This window comes from Nuphar pumila, chromosome 15, assembly GCF_984573655.1.
Source record: "Nuphar pumila chromosome 15, dmNupPumi1.hap1.1, whole genome shotgun sequence".
NCBI classification, from domain to species: Eukaryota; Viridiplantae; Streptophyta; class Magnoliopsida; order Nymphaeales; family Nymphaeaceae; genus Nuphar; species Nuphar pumila.
Genome location: NC_143263.1, coordinates 17,033,031 through 17,050,187, shown reverse-complemented (window position 1 = coordinate 17,050,187; position 17,157 = coordinate 17,033,031). Strand labels below are relative to the sequence as shown.

At 36.1% G+C, this 17,157-nt stretch overlaps 1 protein-coding gene across 1 annotated transcript in view; it reads right to left on the bottom strand.

The window, feature by feature from the left end:
• The window catches only part of LOC149814650 (zinc ion binding protein), a 165,112-nt gene that overhangs the window by 77,875 nt on the left and 70,080 nt on the right, over positions 1-17,157 (bottom strand). Inside the window, exon 14 of the mRNA XM_089990096.1 lies at positions 10,373-10,451. Within this exon, the coding sequence (XP_089846222.1) occupies positions 10,373-10,451 (79 nt within the window). The remainder of the gene's footprint in view (positions 1-10,372; positions 10,452-17,157) is intronic.

Sequence of the window (17,157 nt, the reverse complement as noted above, 5' to 3'; positions counted from 1 at the left end):
TTTCATCGTGAGCATCTTTCTGGAGTTACAGGGAGAATTTTAAATCAGCACCTGTTGACGATTTGAAATCCCTTCCTTCATTTGGTTTCACAGTTCAGCAGTTATGCATCTCATCATCTTCAGTTCAACGATTTGGGTGCTCTATCTGTTCAGTTCATCAATTTGGGCTTATCATTTTGCTGAGTGTCAACGATCTAATGTCCAACATTGTGTTTTGCATCACTTGTTCCTATTCGTCAACACTCCATTTTCACTCATCACACCACCTATCTCACTCACACAACCAATATGGACAAGCTATAAAGCAAGGGAAGGTTCAGAAACAAGAAAAAGTTGATCCACACACAGTAGAAGCAGAAAAGCTTTCTGTAAATAGGTCAAAGAAGCCAGTTTTGGACAATGGTCAACAAAAAGAACATGGCCAACCTTTTATGGTGCATGCAACACTTCCTGGAGTTTGGAAGGACTATGATGAAGTGTCTTCAATATGTCATTCTTGACGATGGCAATGAAGAATCTACTCTTTTGAACAGAAATTTGCCTATATATATGAACTGTCCATACTGCCGAGGGACTAAGCAAAAAAAAAAAAAGCATTCAGATGTGAAGTTTGCAAGCACAATTTCACAACTTCAACGCATTTTCTGGTTACACCACCATTTCCCACAATGTTATCTACCTGCCCTATTGTGCAATTTGAGGAATCTTTGCTTCCTGTATCAGTTCATGATCGTGAAAGCCAATCATGTTTTAACCTTGGTTCCCAAATTATCTTGCCACCTGAAAGTTTTTTTTTTTTTTTAACATTAAGACTGCCATTTGTCTATGGTGTGCAACTCAATGATGGTGGTTGTCATCCACTAAAACCACTCAAACATCAGTCTGAATCCACTGCATGGATTGTTAAGGGCACAGTGTTGCAGGTTGTGTCAAAGGGAAATAATCTATAGAAGGGATGCTTCATCTAGTCAGAATTCAATGCATCAAGGAACCATGCTAATCATCAGGGGAACCATGGTGAATTACAGCTCGATGTCAGCTTCAACTATGATCGGATAGCGTTATTGTTGCAAAGGGACATGCAGAGCGGAAAAGTTGGAAGGAACATGGCATGTTCAGACTCCCAAGTGAACAATCAATTTAGAGAGTCAGATGAGATAGCTGGATTATTTGAAGTCTATGTGATCTTAACTGAGGGGTCTTGACGTTAATTCCCTTCAGATGCTCCGGCTAGGCTAAGGTAAAAGAGGATGTCCATATATGAAGGTCTGATATGTGCAATATTGTTCAATGGCTCACCAAGCTATGAAGGCCTGATATGTGCAATATTGTTCAATGGCACACCAAGCTATGATCCATGAATTCAAATATTAGCTTGTTATATATATTCTAGAGGTTACTTGTTTATATTTTGAATGAAATACTCATATTGGATAGCTCCATTACATCCCTTGCATATCATTCATCCACCCTTACTACATGCTATACCACCAACAACTATCCCTTCACTCACATTCATCCACTCTTGCACAGCCACCTGCTAACTGCACTATTCATCACATTATGCCAACCACCTACACCCTTCATCCTAGCTTCATCCTCAATCCCAGCTGCATACTCCATCACCACTGCACATACACCAATGCCATCACTTCTCCACAACTGCTACAGCACACCTTGCATTTGCACTACAACACCATCTGCCCCTGTTATATTTGCATAGCATCCACGACTCCTTTTACATCTGCTGTAGCATCATGTATTGTTTTTTTTTACTACTTCCTGTATCTCGTTACAAGAGCATATGTTAGATCATTTCATCATTCGCATGTTGTAAATCTCTGCAGCACCCAATTTTTCTGCAAATCAATCCCCTGTGCATTGCTACAGCAACACAGCCTTCCATTTTCGGTCACTAACACTTCTCTATTACCCACACCATCAACACCTCTCTCACTGCTGTACATGCCACCTTAGCACCCACAGCACATTCACTCACTCTTGCACAGCCATACCACCAGCCACAACCATCTTCCCCTGCACCCTTCAGCCCTGCTACTTACACTACCTCAATTTTCAGCACCCTCCCTGCTACACAACCCCTGTGCACAGTGCTGCAATCTGCTACTCACCTTAGCATTTACCAGTCACCTTCAATGCCTCACAGCACCCACTACGCTACCCAAAGCAATGAAGTTGTTCAACAGAGGATCGAGGGATTTGTCCACTCCTTTAGTTCGATCTTATCACATTGTTCTATCTTCAGATTTGGTATCATTTGCACCCTGTTATCATTTATGGTTTTCAAGGTGGTACATGACATACTTTTAATATATCATTCAACACAGTACCGAATTTATTCTGCCTATAACCTGTGTTTGTTGCGTTCCTCATTATCTCTATTTCATTACATCAGTTTTTTTTCGATTCTTTGTCATCCATATTTCTGAAATCTTGTTTTACCATTTGCGCATAGATTTTTCTATATCATTATGCTTAATAGTAGAATCATATCGAAGTCCCTGTAAAAATTTCCTTTTCCTTATATAACTTTTTCGAATATAGGCTGTAAATATTCTTTGGTTATGTCAATGACTGAATTGTTTACTTGAATGTAGATAGTAGTATCATATTACCCTTCAGCTGCTGGTATGCCTCTCTTTTGAGGAATTGGTTAATTGTCATTCATTTCATGAATTCATTTGTGGAGTAAAGAGGGTGGCGATATCAACTGTGGGTAGTATTCATGCCAACTGCAATTATTAGTTGTTTCTCCTCATGCCCCCAATTAAGGACGTCTGATGCCATAATATTTGCTGCCTCCATGTCATTTGTCGTATAATCAGTATGCCCTTGATCTAGCAATGCACATTCTGCCTCCCACCCTTTCTTGTACATCCATAACAGTGTCACACACACCCTGTATGCACCTCCACTATGCAATACATATGCATCATGGTTTCTTTTGTCCATAAAAACCCTGATTTGTTACATTGCTGAGATTAGTTTCTAACATCAATCTGCCCCTGTAAATCCCTGTATCTTTGCCCTGCGGTTACATTCACTACTGCAGGCCATCATGCACCTATTGCCACCTTCATTCAACACTTGCAGCAATACATACAATCATATCTACATCAGCCTTATCATAGCAATCCATCCCCCTGTGTGAAGTCATGCCGCTGGCTGATATCACCAGATTGGCTGCTCAATATGCCGGAGTTTATTAGCTAGGCTGCTGCTGAGAATTGATTGGCCCATATGTTATGAGATGCCCCAATTAAGGCCACCGAAATCACTATTCAATCAATTTGTTATGAAACCAGAGTGAAGTTCGATCAAACAGAATCACCATAACTCGCCATGCTTAGTTTAGCCCCTTTACAGAACTTTAGCAACTTTCCCCTCCTCTTTAAATATTTCTTGCATCATATCAGTTCTCATATTTTCAGTTCATTTGTACATTGGTTGTGTTCACATGCTTCATTTCATCATAACCATCTCATGATATTAGTTGTTGGGTTACTCATATACCAAGTTTGATATTCATGAGCATCCACTACATTTTTATATTTCTATTTACACCTTGGCTCTACCAATTTGGTCAATTGATTGGTTATCCATTGGCATACTTTATGTTATTGGATGCTCATGCACTGCATTTGTTATTGGCATTCAGGTACACGCAATTGCATGTTGTATATGCATGGTACATATGCATTCAGGTCTTATATAGGTTTCAATCATAGGAATATATGTGCATCTTTTCACTTTCATGCATGTTTAGGCATACATATTCTCATATGCATATTCATATGCATTTGGCTATGTGCATCTCACATGTATCCTAAATTCGTTTCACCACTTGCCTCCTTGACATCATAGAATATTGCCATCTCTCTCTTTTTTTATTCATACTAACTCGCTTTGCTTTGCAGGAAATACAAGAAAATTGTTATTTTCCTTCTTAGAATTAGAGACTCGTAATTTTAAATTAAATTCAAAATTGTAATCGCTAGATACTAATGAGAATATTTATATTTCCAGCTTAGATAGAATGAATGAGCATTGTAAATATTATAAATTACTTGTTTTCATATCATTTTTCCTTTTATTTTTTAAAAATTCATGAATGGAAACACGAATGACACGTGCACCATTCTAATAAAAGGTAATAAAATCCTAAGTTGACGATTTGCATTAATGGCCGTAGTCAGGATGTGACCAAAACTTATGATTTTCATCTTTTATGGAATAACACTAGATCCACACTAGATTCCTTTTCAAAAATCATCATATTTTTTTATATTTTCTTCTTTTATCAGAGTTTCATTTAAAATTAACTCAAAAAAATATATCAATGGCCATAGTCAGGATATATTGAGAGTTAATTTCATTTTAAACTCTATAAAAGCACCAAAATATGCTTTATTCTTCACTTGAATTTAAATATGATTACTATATAAAACATCTTATGACCATAGTCAGAGATGTATTATATCTTCAATCTTATTTCAATTCATTTAAAGAATGAAATATGCTTTTCAAATTCAATTTCAAAATTCTTCAACTCATTTCATCATTTAAGATAGAATTACATCATATTTTCAAAAATTCTTTTTATTTCAAAATCCAAGTGATTTTTGAGATAATTCTTCAAATATCTTCTTTATTTTTATCAAATCAATTCTTATTTATAAATTCAATTCTATCTCATTTTAAGATTCAAAATTCAATTTCAAAGTCCAATTTGACTTTGAAATTTTAAATTCATTTTTATATTCAAAATTCCAATTCAAATCAAATTTCAAAGTTCAATTCAACTTTAGAATTCCAAAATTCATTTTCAGGGTTCAATTCCAAATTCAATTTAACATTTCAAATCAAATTTCAAAGTTCAATTTAACTTTGAAATTCCTGATTCATCTTCTAAATTTCAAATTCAAACTTCAAAATCAAACTTATTCTTCATATTTAAAGTGCTATCTAAAGATTGAGTCTTGATTCTCAATTCAAAATCAAGGTTTTGAGATTGATTCTGAATCTCAAAATCCGATTTTCCCTAAAGTTTAAAAGCCCACTTTTCAAATCTGGATTTTCAAAATCCAGATCCATCTCCAAAGCCCCATTTTGGATCTTCAAAAATCCAAATTCCATCTTGGGTTCTAAATTTAGAACCCAATTCTACTTTGGATTCAGATCTTCAAAAATCAATTTCATCTTGGATTCCAGATTTCGGATCCAATTCCATTTAGGATTTCAGACTTCAGATCGAAAACCATTTTGGATCTCAGACTTCGAATCCAATTCCATTTTAGGATTCCAGATTTCGAATCGAACCCCATCTTGGGTCTCGGACTTCGGATCCAATTCCGCTTAGGATTCCAGATTTCGGATCCAACTCCATTTTTTGGATTCCAGACTTCGGATCCAACTTCATTTAGGATTCCTGATTCTGGATTCAACTCCATTTTGGATTCCAGACTTCGGATCCAAATCCATTTAGGATTCTAGATTTCAAATCCAATTCTATCTTGATTTCCAGATTTCAAAACTAATTTCATTTTCAAATCACATCTGGACTTCTTAAATCCAATGTTCAAATTCCATTTGGATTTCTTAAATCCAAAACTCCATCCTGACTTCAAACTTTAAATTTGGAATTCAATTTCATTTCAAATTTCATCTCTACTTTGAAATCCAGATTCAAAATTAAAAGTCCATTTTTTACTTTAAAACTTCATTTTTTTTCTCAGCTTCAAATTCTAGATTTATTTTCCCAACTCTGGAACTTCAAACATCTTTTCAGATCTATCTCAAGTTCTAAGTTAGATTCAACTTTCAAAAATCATTTCTTCACTCCATTATCACATTTATTTCAGAATCACTTGGAAAATCTCAAATTTTCAAAAAGTGTTTTCTCAAAAGCATACATTTTTGCATTTGCATTACACAAGCATGATTCTTTGTGCATTTTAGACTTAGAATAAAATCTTGGATATTATTTAGGCAAAGCAAAAAGGCATAAATTCGATCCTTGGCTCGATTACCCCTGGTAAAGGCGCCAGGAACGGTCGAACCTCGTACCGACGAGCAAATCCCGTCTCTCCATTTTTCCCGCAAATTTTCAAAATGGAGGCGAGTAATTTTTCTAAATATTTTCAAATTTTAGGTCAAGTGAGACCTTCGCAGAAGAGTTCCTCTCTCTTTTCTTTTCTTTTCTGTTCTTTTCTTTTCTCTTATCTCTTCTTTTTCTGTCTTTTATTTCCCCTTAAAAAAGGGAAATAGAGGTTAAAAAGGAAAAGAGAAGGAAACACAGAGAAGAAAATTTTGCGATGATCACAATTGTAAAACCCATATTTTAAAGAAAAAAAAATCTTTTAAAAGCACTCAGACCTGGGTCGGACCCGACCCGAATCCGTAACCCGGTAGGGTTTTAAGTGAACCCCGTAATTGCCCGACTCTCTGCCCTTTTAAAAGAAATCGAAAGGGGGGGAGGAGAGGCATCACGCAGCCTCTTCCCCCCCTCTCTCGTTCTTCTCCCTGCGTGCGACAGCCATCGACGTCGGCCGACGACGCCAGTCCTCCAGGTAAGCCGCTCTTCTCTCCCCCTCTCTGCATATTTCAGGAGGCTGGCAGGGAGCTGACCCCCCTGCTGCGACTCTTCCCCTTTCTGTCTCAAAGTTTGCTTGGAGGCCGGCAGGGAGCCGACGGCCCCCTGCTGGTTCTTTCTCTCACATTTTGTTGCTCAATTGGGGTGGTCGGGAGACTGGCAGGAGGTCGGTGACCCTGTCGTGTCCCTCTCCCCCTCGCTGTGTTCGTCGGGAGGTCGGTAGGAGGCCCCTGCCGTGCTTTTCCCCTTTTTGTTTCCCCTCGTTGAGGGCTTGCCGAGGGTCGGCAGGTGGCCGGCAGTGCCTCTGCCGCCCTTGCCGCCTCTATCATGGGGCTCTGCCGAGGGTCGGCAGGGGACCGAAGGCCCCTGCCGCCCCTTTTCTCCCTTCTGTTCAGGCCAACGAGCATGGGCGCTGCCTGATTTTTTCCCCTTTTCGGTGAAACCAAGGGGGCTTCGCGTGTCTCGCACGAGCAGTTAGTGTGGGACACCTTGCCTTGCGCACAAATTGGCAAGTTCAGGGTTAACTAAAGGAAAAATTGATTGCAGACACCTCCGACGACGCCTGATTGAGTTGTTCCTCGACATGACATCCCTGGGCTTTTCTTTCAAGCGTCGGTTATAAGGTACGAGTACTTCTATGTGAAATGGTTGAGGGATCAGGTAGAGATGGATTTCCATGCATGTGCTTGATGGAAATCCATGGCGGAACAGTGGATTTAAGAATCCACTATGTTATATAGATATTTTTCTGTGTTTTTCACCTGTTTCAAAAAAAGAATATTTTTCTTTCTGATGTGTTATGCTGTTTGGTTTGACAGCATACACAGGCCCGGATCAGGCCTATGCATACGCTGTTAGACCCAGCCGACAAGGGTCGGCTGGGTATGGGCTGAAAAAAAATGTGTTATTGTATGCACAGTCTGTAGAAAAATTTTATATATATATATAAAAGGATTTTATGATGTATGGGCTGGGTCAATCAGGGACTTTGTCTTGCTCCTAAGCTCCATCACTCGGCTCTTTGTTGTCTTGGACGCTTCAAGACTACCTCAACCAACGTCTTAAAGGATGCATGACCAACTACTTCCACTTAAGGAAGTCGAACCATCACCTGAGTTCAACGAACAGTGTCATAGTTTGCTTCGCCCAACACTCAAATTCCAATAATGCTCCTCTCAGCATCGGGTAATCCACCTCATCTCAACAAGTAAAAGTCCCCAACACAAGAATTGACCGCTTTGCAACTCCCTACACTGGCACCTCAATAGCATGCCCATGGCCCAACACGTGATGTCAAGTCCCCCAAGCAACGTGTTGATCCCATGCTCCTCTATCAAAGATACGGGTCTTTTTACTTTTTTTTAAAATACAGTCATCAAATTTTCAAGTTGCAAACTTCGCAAGCACCCCTTCACACACACCACACATGCATCCAGTGTACTTACTCGGCCATCGATAGCAACCCATCAAGCCAGCAATTCTGAAACCAGACCTGGACCAGAAACAACCTTCACTTCACCACTACAAATTTTGTAAACACCGCCGGCCTCGACATGTCTCACCACACAAGAGCGCACAACATGCTACTCAGTCATCGGCAGCATCACCATAAATAATTCTGCTCTAATACCAGTTGTCACGGGCTAATTTTTCACCAGCCATGATATGTCAGGCGAACCCAACCTGGCCAGCCTAATGGCCTTAAGCCCCGCACCTCATCCCATGTGTGATTGTCGAAACTATCATTGGCACTGCACATCACCCCATGTGCATCTGCCTAGACGGATGTTCGGCCCTATGCACCACCTCAAGTGTAGCAACGTAGCCCAAGACACAGCTTCGGGCACCACCCTATACACGGCACCATAGTACTCTTCACAAATGTGCGAAAGCAGTTATCGTTTGAGTTCTGAAGAGGGGGCGATACTTACACCCCTCTGAACCAACAACTAATCCAACAGCAACGTCGCGAGGCAACGACACAGTCTCCTGAGGGGCGACGCTCATTTGTTTTTATTTCATTAGTGTTAACTTAAAACTGTTAAAAATTACATTTATATATATATATATATAACCTCCCTGCACCCCCACACCCAAGTTTTTTTAAAGTGCTGCATCGCTGCACCCACATTCGGACCCGCACCTATGTGACGTAATGAGAACTAAGGGAGGGGATTTCATGAGAGAAATGCCCTTTTTGACTTCATATGAAAGATCCAACAGCACTACGAACCATATCTTATTAGTAGTTTCACCTAAAATTGCCTGTTCATTAAAATCAAGTGTTTCTCACACCAGTGAATAATATGCATTATTGTTCCTAGAACAAGAGGTAGAATTTCATCAGCTCCAAGTGGGTCGACAGATCAATTCCAAAGTGAGTGTAAGCATTAAAAAACAATGTTAGATTAGAAAAAACCATCAAGAACACGACATTGACTATGACCAGATTGTTGGATAATGAAGATTAGTAGTGCTATTACCGTAATACTCTAGCTGTTTGAAACTGTTGGCATACTCTCAAATAGATTCTAAGAAATACCTTACTAGGTAAAGAAATAGGGCCGGAATATAGCTAGATTAACTGTTGGCATACTCTGAAATATATTCTAAGAAAAATGTTGCCATGTAAATAAACATGGCCTGCATATAGCTAGCTACTGTTATATGCACTAAGCAGGTAAGGAATCAATTACTCATTTGTTTTGGTTCCGACCACATTTTCAAAGGCTCTTCCAGTTAGCACGGCCCGGTACTTCCCTACCCCTCACACCCGCTTCATGTTTGTGTACACTGCTCCTGGGTTCGGGCTTATGCAGAAGGCAAACAAGATGGTGCCTTCTCTCAATGTGGTGGTTCACTTGGACGGAGTATAACAAGAGCACATTCAAGGGAAGAAGTCCTTTGAACCTCCTCTCGTGCACTTGGCCACACGGTCTGATATTAGAGCATGTGCCATTAAGAAATGGCCTCACAGTGATATTTTGTGAATTGGTCTGAATAGAATTGGTCATGAAATATTGTCTATTTAGTCCTTGTAACTGAGAGTGACACCTATTCATTCTCTCACTGAAAAAAGAAAAAGAATACCTTGCCATGTGGGACTTAGTCAAAGTATAGGAAACAACCTCTCCATTATTTTGACAGGTGATTCAAGGTCATTCACAGCATCAAACTCAAACCATAAAGTCCACCAATTTCTCTAAGATACTAAGAAGTTTCGAACTGGTTAGGAATTTAGTAATTTTTCTCTTTATGAAAAGGACTTAAAATGACATTATTAATATATTTTTGACATCTTAATTAAGAGGAATATAGGCATGAGTGGAAACTTAAGCTCATTCATGTCAAATGAAGAACTTGGAGAAGTTTTCTGGCATCATGTTTGAAAGAAGTCATAAGACGTGAGCTTAAATTCATATATAATAAGAGTGATTTGTCTGAAAAACAAAACTATGTGGCACAAAAAAGTTTAGAGAGTATCACTGAAAGATTCTAAGAAATAGAAGTAACTTTTGGATTCACAAGCAATGGCAAGAATGTATTAGGCAAACCACCAAATTAACTGATTCACAAAATATTGATGATATGCCAATTTGATCTTCTGTTTGATGACCTAAAAACATACAAATGAAGCCACATACAGGTACTTTTATAATAAAAAAATTACAGTATCCGCCCAAATTCTAACAACATATTTAAAAGATTATCTCAATACAAATGAACAAAATGCCAATAATAAAGAAGGCAAAACAACACCTGGATATAATGATGAACCACAGTCTCATAGTGTCCCTTCAAGCTAGAAAAATACACCATCTCATCAACTCTACCATAGCTGCAAGAGCAATCATAATCATAAGCATATGTTTGAATACAAAGTGAATGCTTCATCTTAACATTCTTTGGTTAAGACAAACCAAAATATATTAAAAACTATTGATTGCCGCACCACATACGCATGCATGCACACTCCCTAGCCATTAGATCTACTCAGATCTAGTGGTTAAGATGGCTCAAGGTTTTGCAAAAATTTGTCGAGTGGCACCACTTTAGGAATTAGCCTATAATTTAGGAACCATTAATCAATAGAAAATTATAATAAGTTACATTTTCAATGGTAACCGATATGATAAAAATACAGATAACCTTGACTTGGCAAAAATATGTGGGTCAAGAAGGACTCAACTGGATACTAGTCAAACTCCAAGTTTAATGGGATGAACTTAGGTAGGTCCAAGTTAGGGCAAATGAGTCCACAAAGTTTGAATAAAAATTGCATGAATGGATTTTAAATCAGGCTAGAATCCAAGAGGAAACCAATAGGATCCAAACCAAACCTACTCCCTGATCAGAGATTGCACTAGGATGGATCTGTTAAGATTAATGTATCCTTTTTGTGTGTGTGTGTATGTGTATATATACATGCATACATATATATGTATATTGTTATTTGTACATATACATATTTATGTATATAGTATAGTATATATGTGTATGTTCACATATATACACACACATATATATATATATTTATTTATATATATATATATATTATAATATATATAAATATATTATATTTATTTATTTATTATAAATATATATAGGGACTAAGTCAAACAAGTTGACTTAGTCCCAACATCTAGAATTCTAGTCGTTGGGACCTAGCCAAACCGTTGGGAGGTCCCTCCCTTGGTTCTTGAGAGGACTTCCTTTCCTCTCTTCCACTACTTTTCTTTCTTCTCTATAAATGGGTATGGGTGTGTGCTATATAAAGTGAGAGAGTGATGGGTAGTATTAGGCTTTTGAGTGTATTGTAGTGAGGTTTGAATGCAAATTTCTTTTGTATTTTTAATGTTCATTATTAATGAAGTTATTCATTTAGTTCTTATGTTTGTGTCCAAATGTATAATGTTTTGATTCTTAGAATCCATTATGGAGTGCATTGGTATCCATACCACTTTGTGACATGGCATCAGGGCAAGGCATCGGGGTCTTGGAAAAAATTTGTATTAATGAATGCTATGGTTTCAAGAATTTTGCATTCCGGTATGTATCTTTGGCTTCTCTATTTTCATATGTATGGTAAGTGTTTTTAAAAGGGTTATGTTGAAAATAAATGTTTTTTTAAAAATATGCAGAAATTGTTGTGTTTTTATATATGAAATTTATGTCTTAGATTATGGATATGTGTAGTGAAAAATTATATTTTGCAAATTATGTGGTTTCTTAAAATCTTATGTGTTTCATGTTTGGCAAACTACTAAATTTTATGTTTGAATGTTTTTTAACGTATGTGTATGCACGGACTATCTTTGGGATTTTTTTATTATATTGTGATGTGATCAAGCATGAATTTTAAAGGTATATTGTGTGATCTATTTTAACATAGATGTGTTTTCTATGCTCTCATAAGGTTTTTTTATCATGTGAATGTGTTATTTTATGTATGTTTGAGTAATATTGCTCTATTATAAACCTTATTAAGTACAATTATTTTCAAATTAATGACATGTAATGGATTAAGGCATTTTTAGGTATATGCTCAAGTAGTCTTTATTGAATGGCATAAGCATGACTTGTCATCGTATACTCAAATGCATATTTTGTAATATTAAATGTGTTTATCATTTATTATATTTTTTCTTAGTGGATTCTTGTGTTTATGCTTCTTCTTGAGGATTGTTAAAAACTTACTTTTGTATGCTTGTCATTTAGCCCTTAGTAGCTTTATGTGCTTTTGCCCATTCATGGTTTATTGTTTTGGGTACGTATGCACTCTTGTAACTCCTAGTGGTTTTTACTTGTGTATTGATATTTTATATTATGCTTCTTAGATATTTTTTATTTGTTGCATTGTGAAAAAAAATTATTGTTTAATGTGATCATATATATATATGTGGGTTTATGATTGAAGATAGTTATATATATTATTAAAACTTCTCTCTCTCTCTCTCTCTCTCTCTATATATATATATATATATATATATATATATATGTTTGTTTCCAATTGTCTTATAGTAGACTTATGATTTAGATCTAACTTCTTAGAAGCTTCTCTTTAAAGATCATATACATTATTTTTGTCTCCTTATTGAGCTTTATTAGATCTTTTGTATATGATGTGCCTTAGTGAACTTGATTGGTGGATTTATGATCATTTGAAGGATTCTCAAACTTTATAATTTCATCACCTCTATGTAGATTGCTAATATAGGGCATGATTCTTGTCCGTTATTTGCTTATTCAAGTTTGTGAAAATTGTTATATAACATCTTATGTTGCATTGCATGTGATTGCATAAATTGACATTGATTATGCATATAATTGCACTATATTCATGCTAAGTTTTTCATCTACCTTTATTTGATTTGATTTAAAACTTTGTCTTCTCAAATCGGTTATTCGATATGAACTCACTCATTTGGAAATTGATGTCCGTGAGTATTTATTGCCTTCTTATGGCATTGTTATTGCCCATTACAGAATTTTATATGATGTATCATTTCTCTTGGCATTATTGAATCTGAGATGTTTGTTGGGGTGAGTTATGTGCATCTCGTTTTATGTCAGTTTAGATTGTCAACTTGTAATTTGACTCTAACTGGCACTTGTTTGATCTCTAATTATGTGAGTGTGTTGTATCACTGATTTGATTTTGGCCATTGTTTTTATTATGAAAGCTTATAATTATGTTTATCCATGATGGCTATCTATTTTTTAAACCACTAGTTTGTTTTCATTAGAAGCTCTCTTACCTCGTGTGTTCCCTCTTATTATACCTCTTATCTAAGTGTCATTATATGTAGATAAGAAATGTTTATTCACTTCAGTGTTATAAAAAATACACCTTGAGGCGCAAAAGACATGCCTCGCCTTGAGGTGCGGCCCTCTGTGCCTCATGGCACAAGCCTGAGGCGCAAAAAAAATATATATATTTTTTTACAACAAGATTTTTGTAGGTTAATCTCATATATTTTCCAGTTATTTCAGTTATGTAATCAGTTTCTTAGTATATTACTATATTTTAACTTTTGTTGGTTAATCTCATATATTTTCCAGTTATGTAATCAGTTTTTTAGTTACTTTTATATGTTAATCTCATATTTTTTAGAATAATCTCATATATTTTAACTTTTGTAGGTTAATCTCATATATTTTCCAGTTATTTCAGTTATGTAATAAGTTTCTTAGTATATTTTAACTTTTGTTGGTTAATCTCATATATTTTCCAGATATGTAATCAGTTTTTAGTTACTTTTATATGTTAATCTCATATTTTTTAGAATAATCTCATATATTTTAACTTTTGTTGGTTAATCTCATATATTTTCCAGTTATTTCAGTTATGTAATCAGTTTCTTAGTATATTTTAACTTTTGTTGGTTAATCTCATATATTTTCTAGTTATGTAATCAGTTTTTTAGTTACTTTTATATGTTAATTTCATATTTTTTAGAATAATCTCATATATTTTAACTTTTGTTGGTTAATCTCATATATTTTTCAGTTATGTAATTAGCTTCTTAGTATATTTTATCTTTTATTGGTTAATCTCGTATATTTTCCAGTTATGTAATCATTTTTTAGTTATTTTTATATGTTAATCTCATATTTTTTAGAATAATCTCATATATTTTAACTTTTGTAGGTTAATCTCATATATTTTCCAGTTATTTCAGTTATGTAATCAGTTTCTTAGTATATTTTAACTTGTGTTGGTTAATCTCATATATTTTTCAGTTATGTAATCAATTTTTTAGTTACTTTTATATGTTAATCTCATATTTTTTAGAATAATCTCATATATTTTAACTTTTGTTGGTTAATCTCATATATTTTCCAGTTATGTAATCGGTTTCTTAGTATATTTTATCTTTTGTTGGTTAATTTCATATATTTTCCAGTTATGTAATCATTTTTTTAGTTACTTTTATATGTTAATCTCATATTTTTTAGAATAAACTCATATATTTTAACTTTTGTAGGTTAACCTCATATATTTTCCAGTTATTTCAGTTATGTAATCAGTTTCTTAGAATATTTTAACTTTTTTGGTTAATCTCATATATTTTCCAGTTATGTAATCAGTTTTTAGTCACTTTTATATGTTAATCTCATATTTTTTAGTACTTATTTGAGATTTTCTATTTATTATTGGTTGTTATTTCATCAATAAAGCATTTCTTTATTTATTTATATTTTTAGATATTTTTTTATAATTTTTTTAAAGTTTTCAAAAGAAATATTTGAGGCTTACGCTTTACGCCTCGCCTCGGTTTTTGGTGGAGCGCCTTGCTATGCCTCAACGCTTTTCACAACACTGATTCACTTTTTGTGTGTTTGTTTAGCCCATTAGTATGTGTTTGCTCTAGTCGTTAATACACTTGTTTTGAGTGTCATTATATGTAAATAAGAGATATTTAGCACATTCAGTGTTGTTAAAAATGCGCCTCAAGGCGCAAAAAGTGCGCCTCTCCTCGAGGCGAGGCCCTTTTCGCCTTAAGGGGCACTTAAAAAGCGCAACAGCCTCAAGGCGTACGCCTTGAGGTGTACACCTTGAGGCGAGGCGCGCCTCAAAGTGAGGCGTGCATTAAAAATCGGATGGCCCGGACCCGAGTTCGACCCAGAAAAGACACAGGCGCTTCGGGGCGAGGGAAAGCCCTCGCCCCTTCTCTCTCCACTCCATCCCCTCTTGTCCACCGCCACTGCTATCGTCGGCCAGCACTCGCCGCCAGCCACCACCCGTCGCCGATCATCGCATCTTCCACCTTCTTCTTTCCTCTGCTGAGAAGGCATCGGCGACCCACAGCCACCGTCGTGCGACCACTCGCCGCTGCCACTGCTGTCGCCGGCCACCATTCGCCGTCGGCCACCACCTCTTCCACCTTCTTCTTTCCTCTGCTGAGAAGGCATCGACGACCAGCTGCGCCAGCGACTCACAGCCACTGCCGTGCGACCACTCGCCGCCGCCACTGCTGTCGCCGGCCACCACTCGCCGCCGGCGACCTCTGCGTTTTCCGGTGACAGATAAAGTTCTCTGTTTTCTAACAGGTAAAGTTCCGGTGAAGGTAACGATTTTCTGGGTTTTCTTCTACCCTTTTCGTTTTTTATTTTGTTTCTTTGTCTTTCTTTCTAGTTGCTTTTCGTGATTTATACGTAGATGTGTTTGTTTCTGAACAATATGTTCCTTTGTTTTTATGTTATTTTGCATCTAAATATGAATGAAATGATACCATTTTTATCTTTAAATGTAATTGGTATGTTTTCTTTCCCTGCTGACTGATTTCGTTCATTAGAATTAGTGGGTTCCTCTTTTTATTAAGTTTCATCTTTTCTTTTTTTTTTGTGTGTTGATTTGTGTGAACTCATTTGATTCAGATATTTGAAGTTTCATTAAAATATGTATTTTTTATCCCTGACGAATTGCTGGAATCAAAAGATCTCAGTCCTCTGATTGGGAATTTTCCATATATTCCCCCTTTTTTATGTTTTCTTTCCCCTGTTGACTGATTTCGTTCATTAGAATTAGTGGGTTCCTCTTTTTATTAAGTTTCATCTTTTTTTTTTTGGTGTTGATTTGTGTGAACTCATCTGATTCAGATACTTTAAGTTTCATTAAAATATGTATTTTTTATCCCTGTCGAATTGCTGGAATCAAAAGATCTCAGTCCTCTGATTGGGAATTTTCCATATATTCCCCCTTTCTTATGTTAAGCATCTGAAATATTCGAACATAATGGTGACCTCTGTTTAGCATATTCAATATATGTTTTTTTTCGGCATTTTCACAATTTCTTGGGGTTGATCTCCGGAGAAGTTCTTGATATACCTTCTTGTTGAATTCTAGGGATGGTTATTTTGTTGGTTTAACATGCTCTTCTTTCTTCAAAAAAAAGGAAGACAAATTTCGTTGGTGTTTTATTTGTGTTTTTAAGGATATTTTTTGTTTTTTGTTGGTGCTTTTTTGTGATGGTATTCATTTCAATCGATGCAAAATTTGTTTGGAGTGCCTTGGAGTTGGTTGGTGTTTTCTTTTTGTTTTTGAGAAGAAATCTAGGATCCAAACCACCTCCACTCTATCTCTACTATGTGTGTGTGTGGCTATAAGTGTGCATTATTGAATGAACTTTGAGACCCAATTAAAAAACTGACCTAATTATATTTATTATTTTTTTCTCGTCAATTATGTTTTTTTCTAGGATTGATGTTAATATATATTTTGTGTTATGTATTTTTGCAGTTGAACAATGGCAAAAGATGTAGGATGGGATCATGGAGTTAAAGTTCCAAATCCTACTAAAGATCCCAAACTCGTAGGACATGTAATTTGCAATTACTGTCATAAACAGACTACACGAGGCATCTATAGGCTAAAACATCACTTAGCTGGCACAAAGCATGGTGTAAGCATGTGCGAAGCGATTCCACCTGACGTGAAAAGATTTTTTCAGAATCATCTAAAGGATCAGAGGCTAAAGAAAGAAGAGTTAGAACAAAATAAGTTGGATATAGGGAGAAGTGTTTATTTTGGATCATCAACC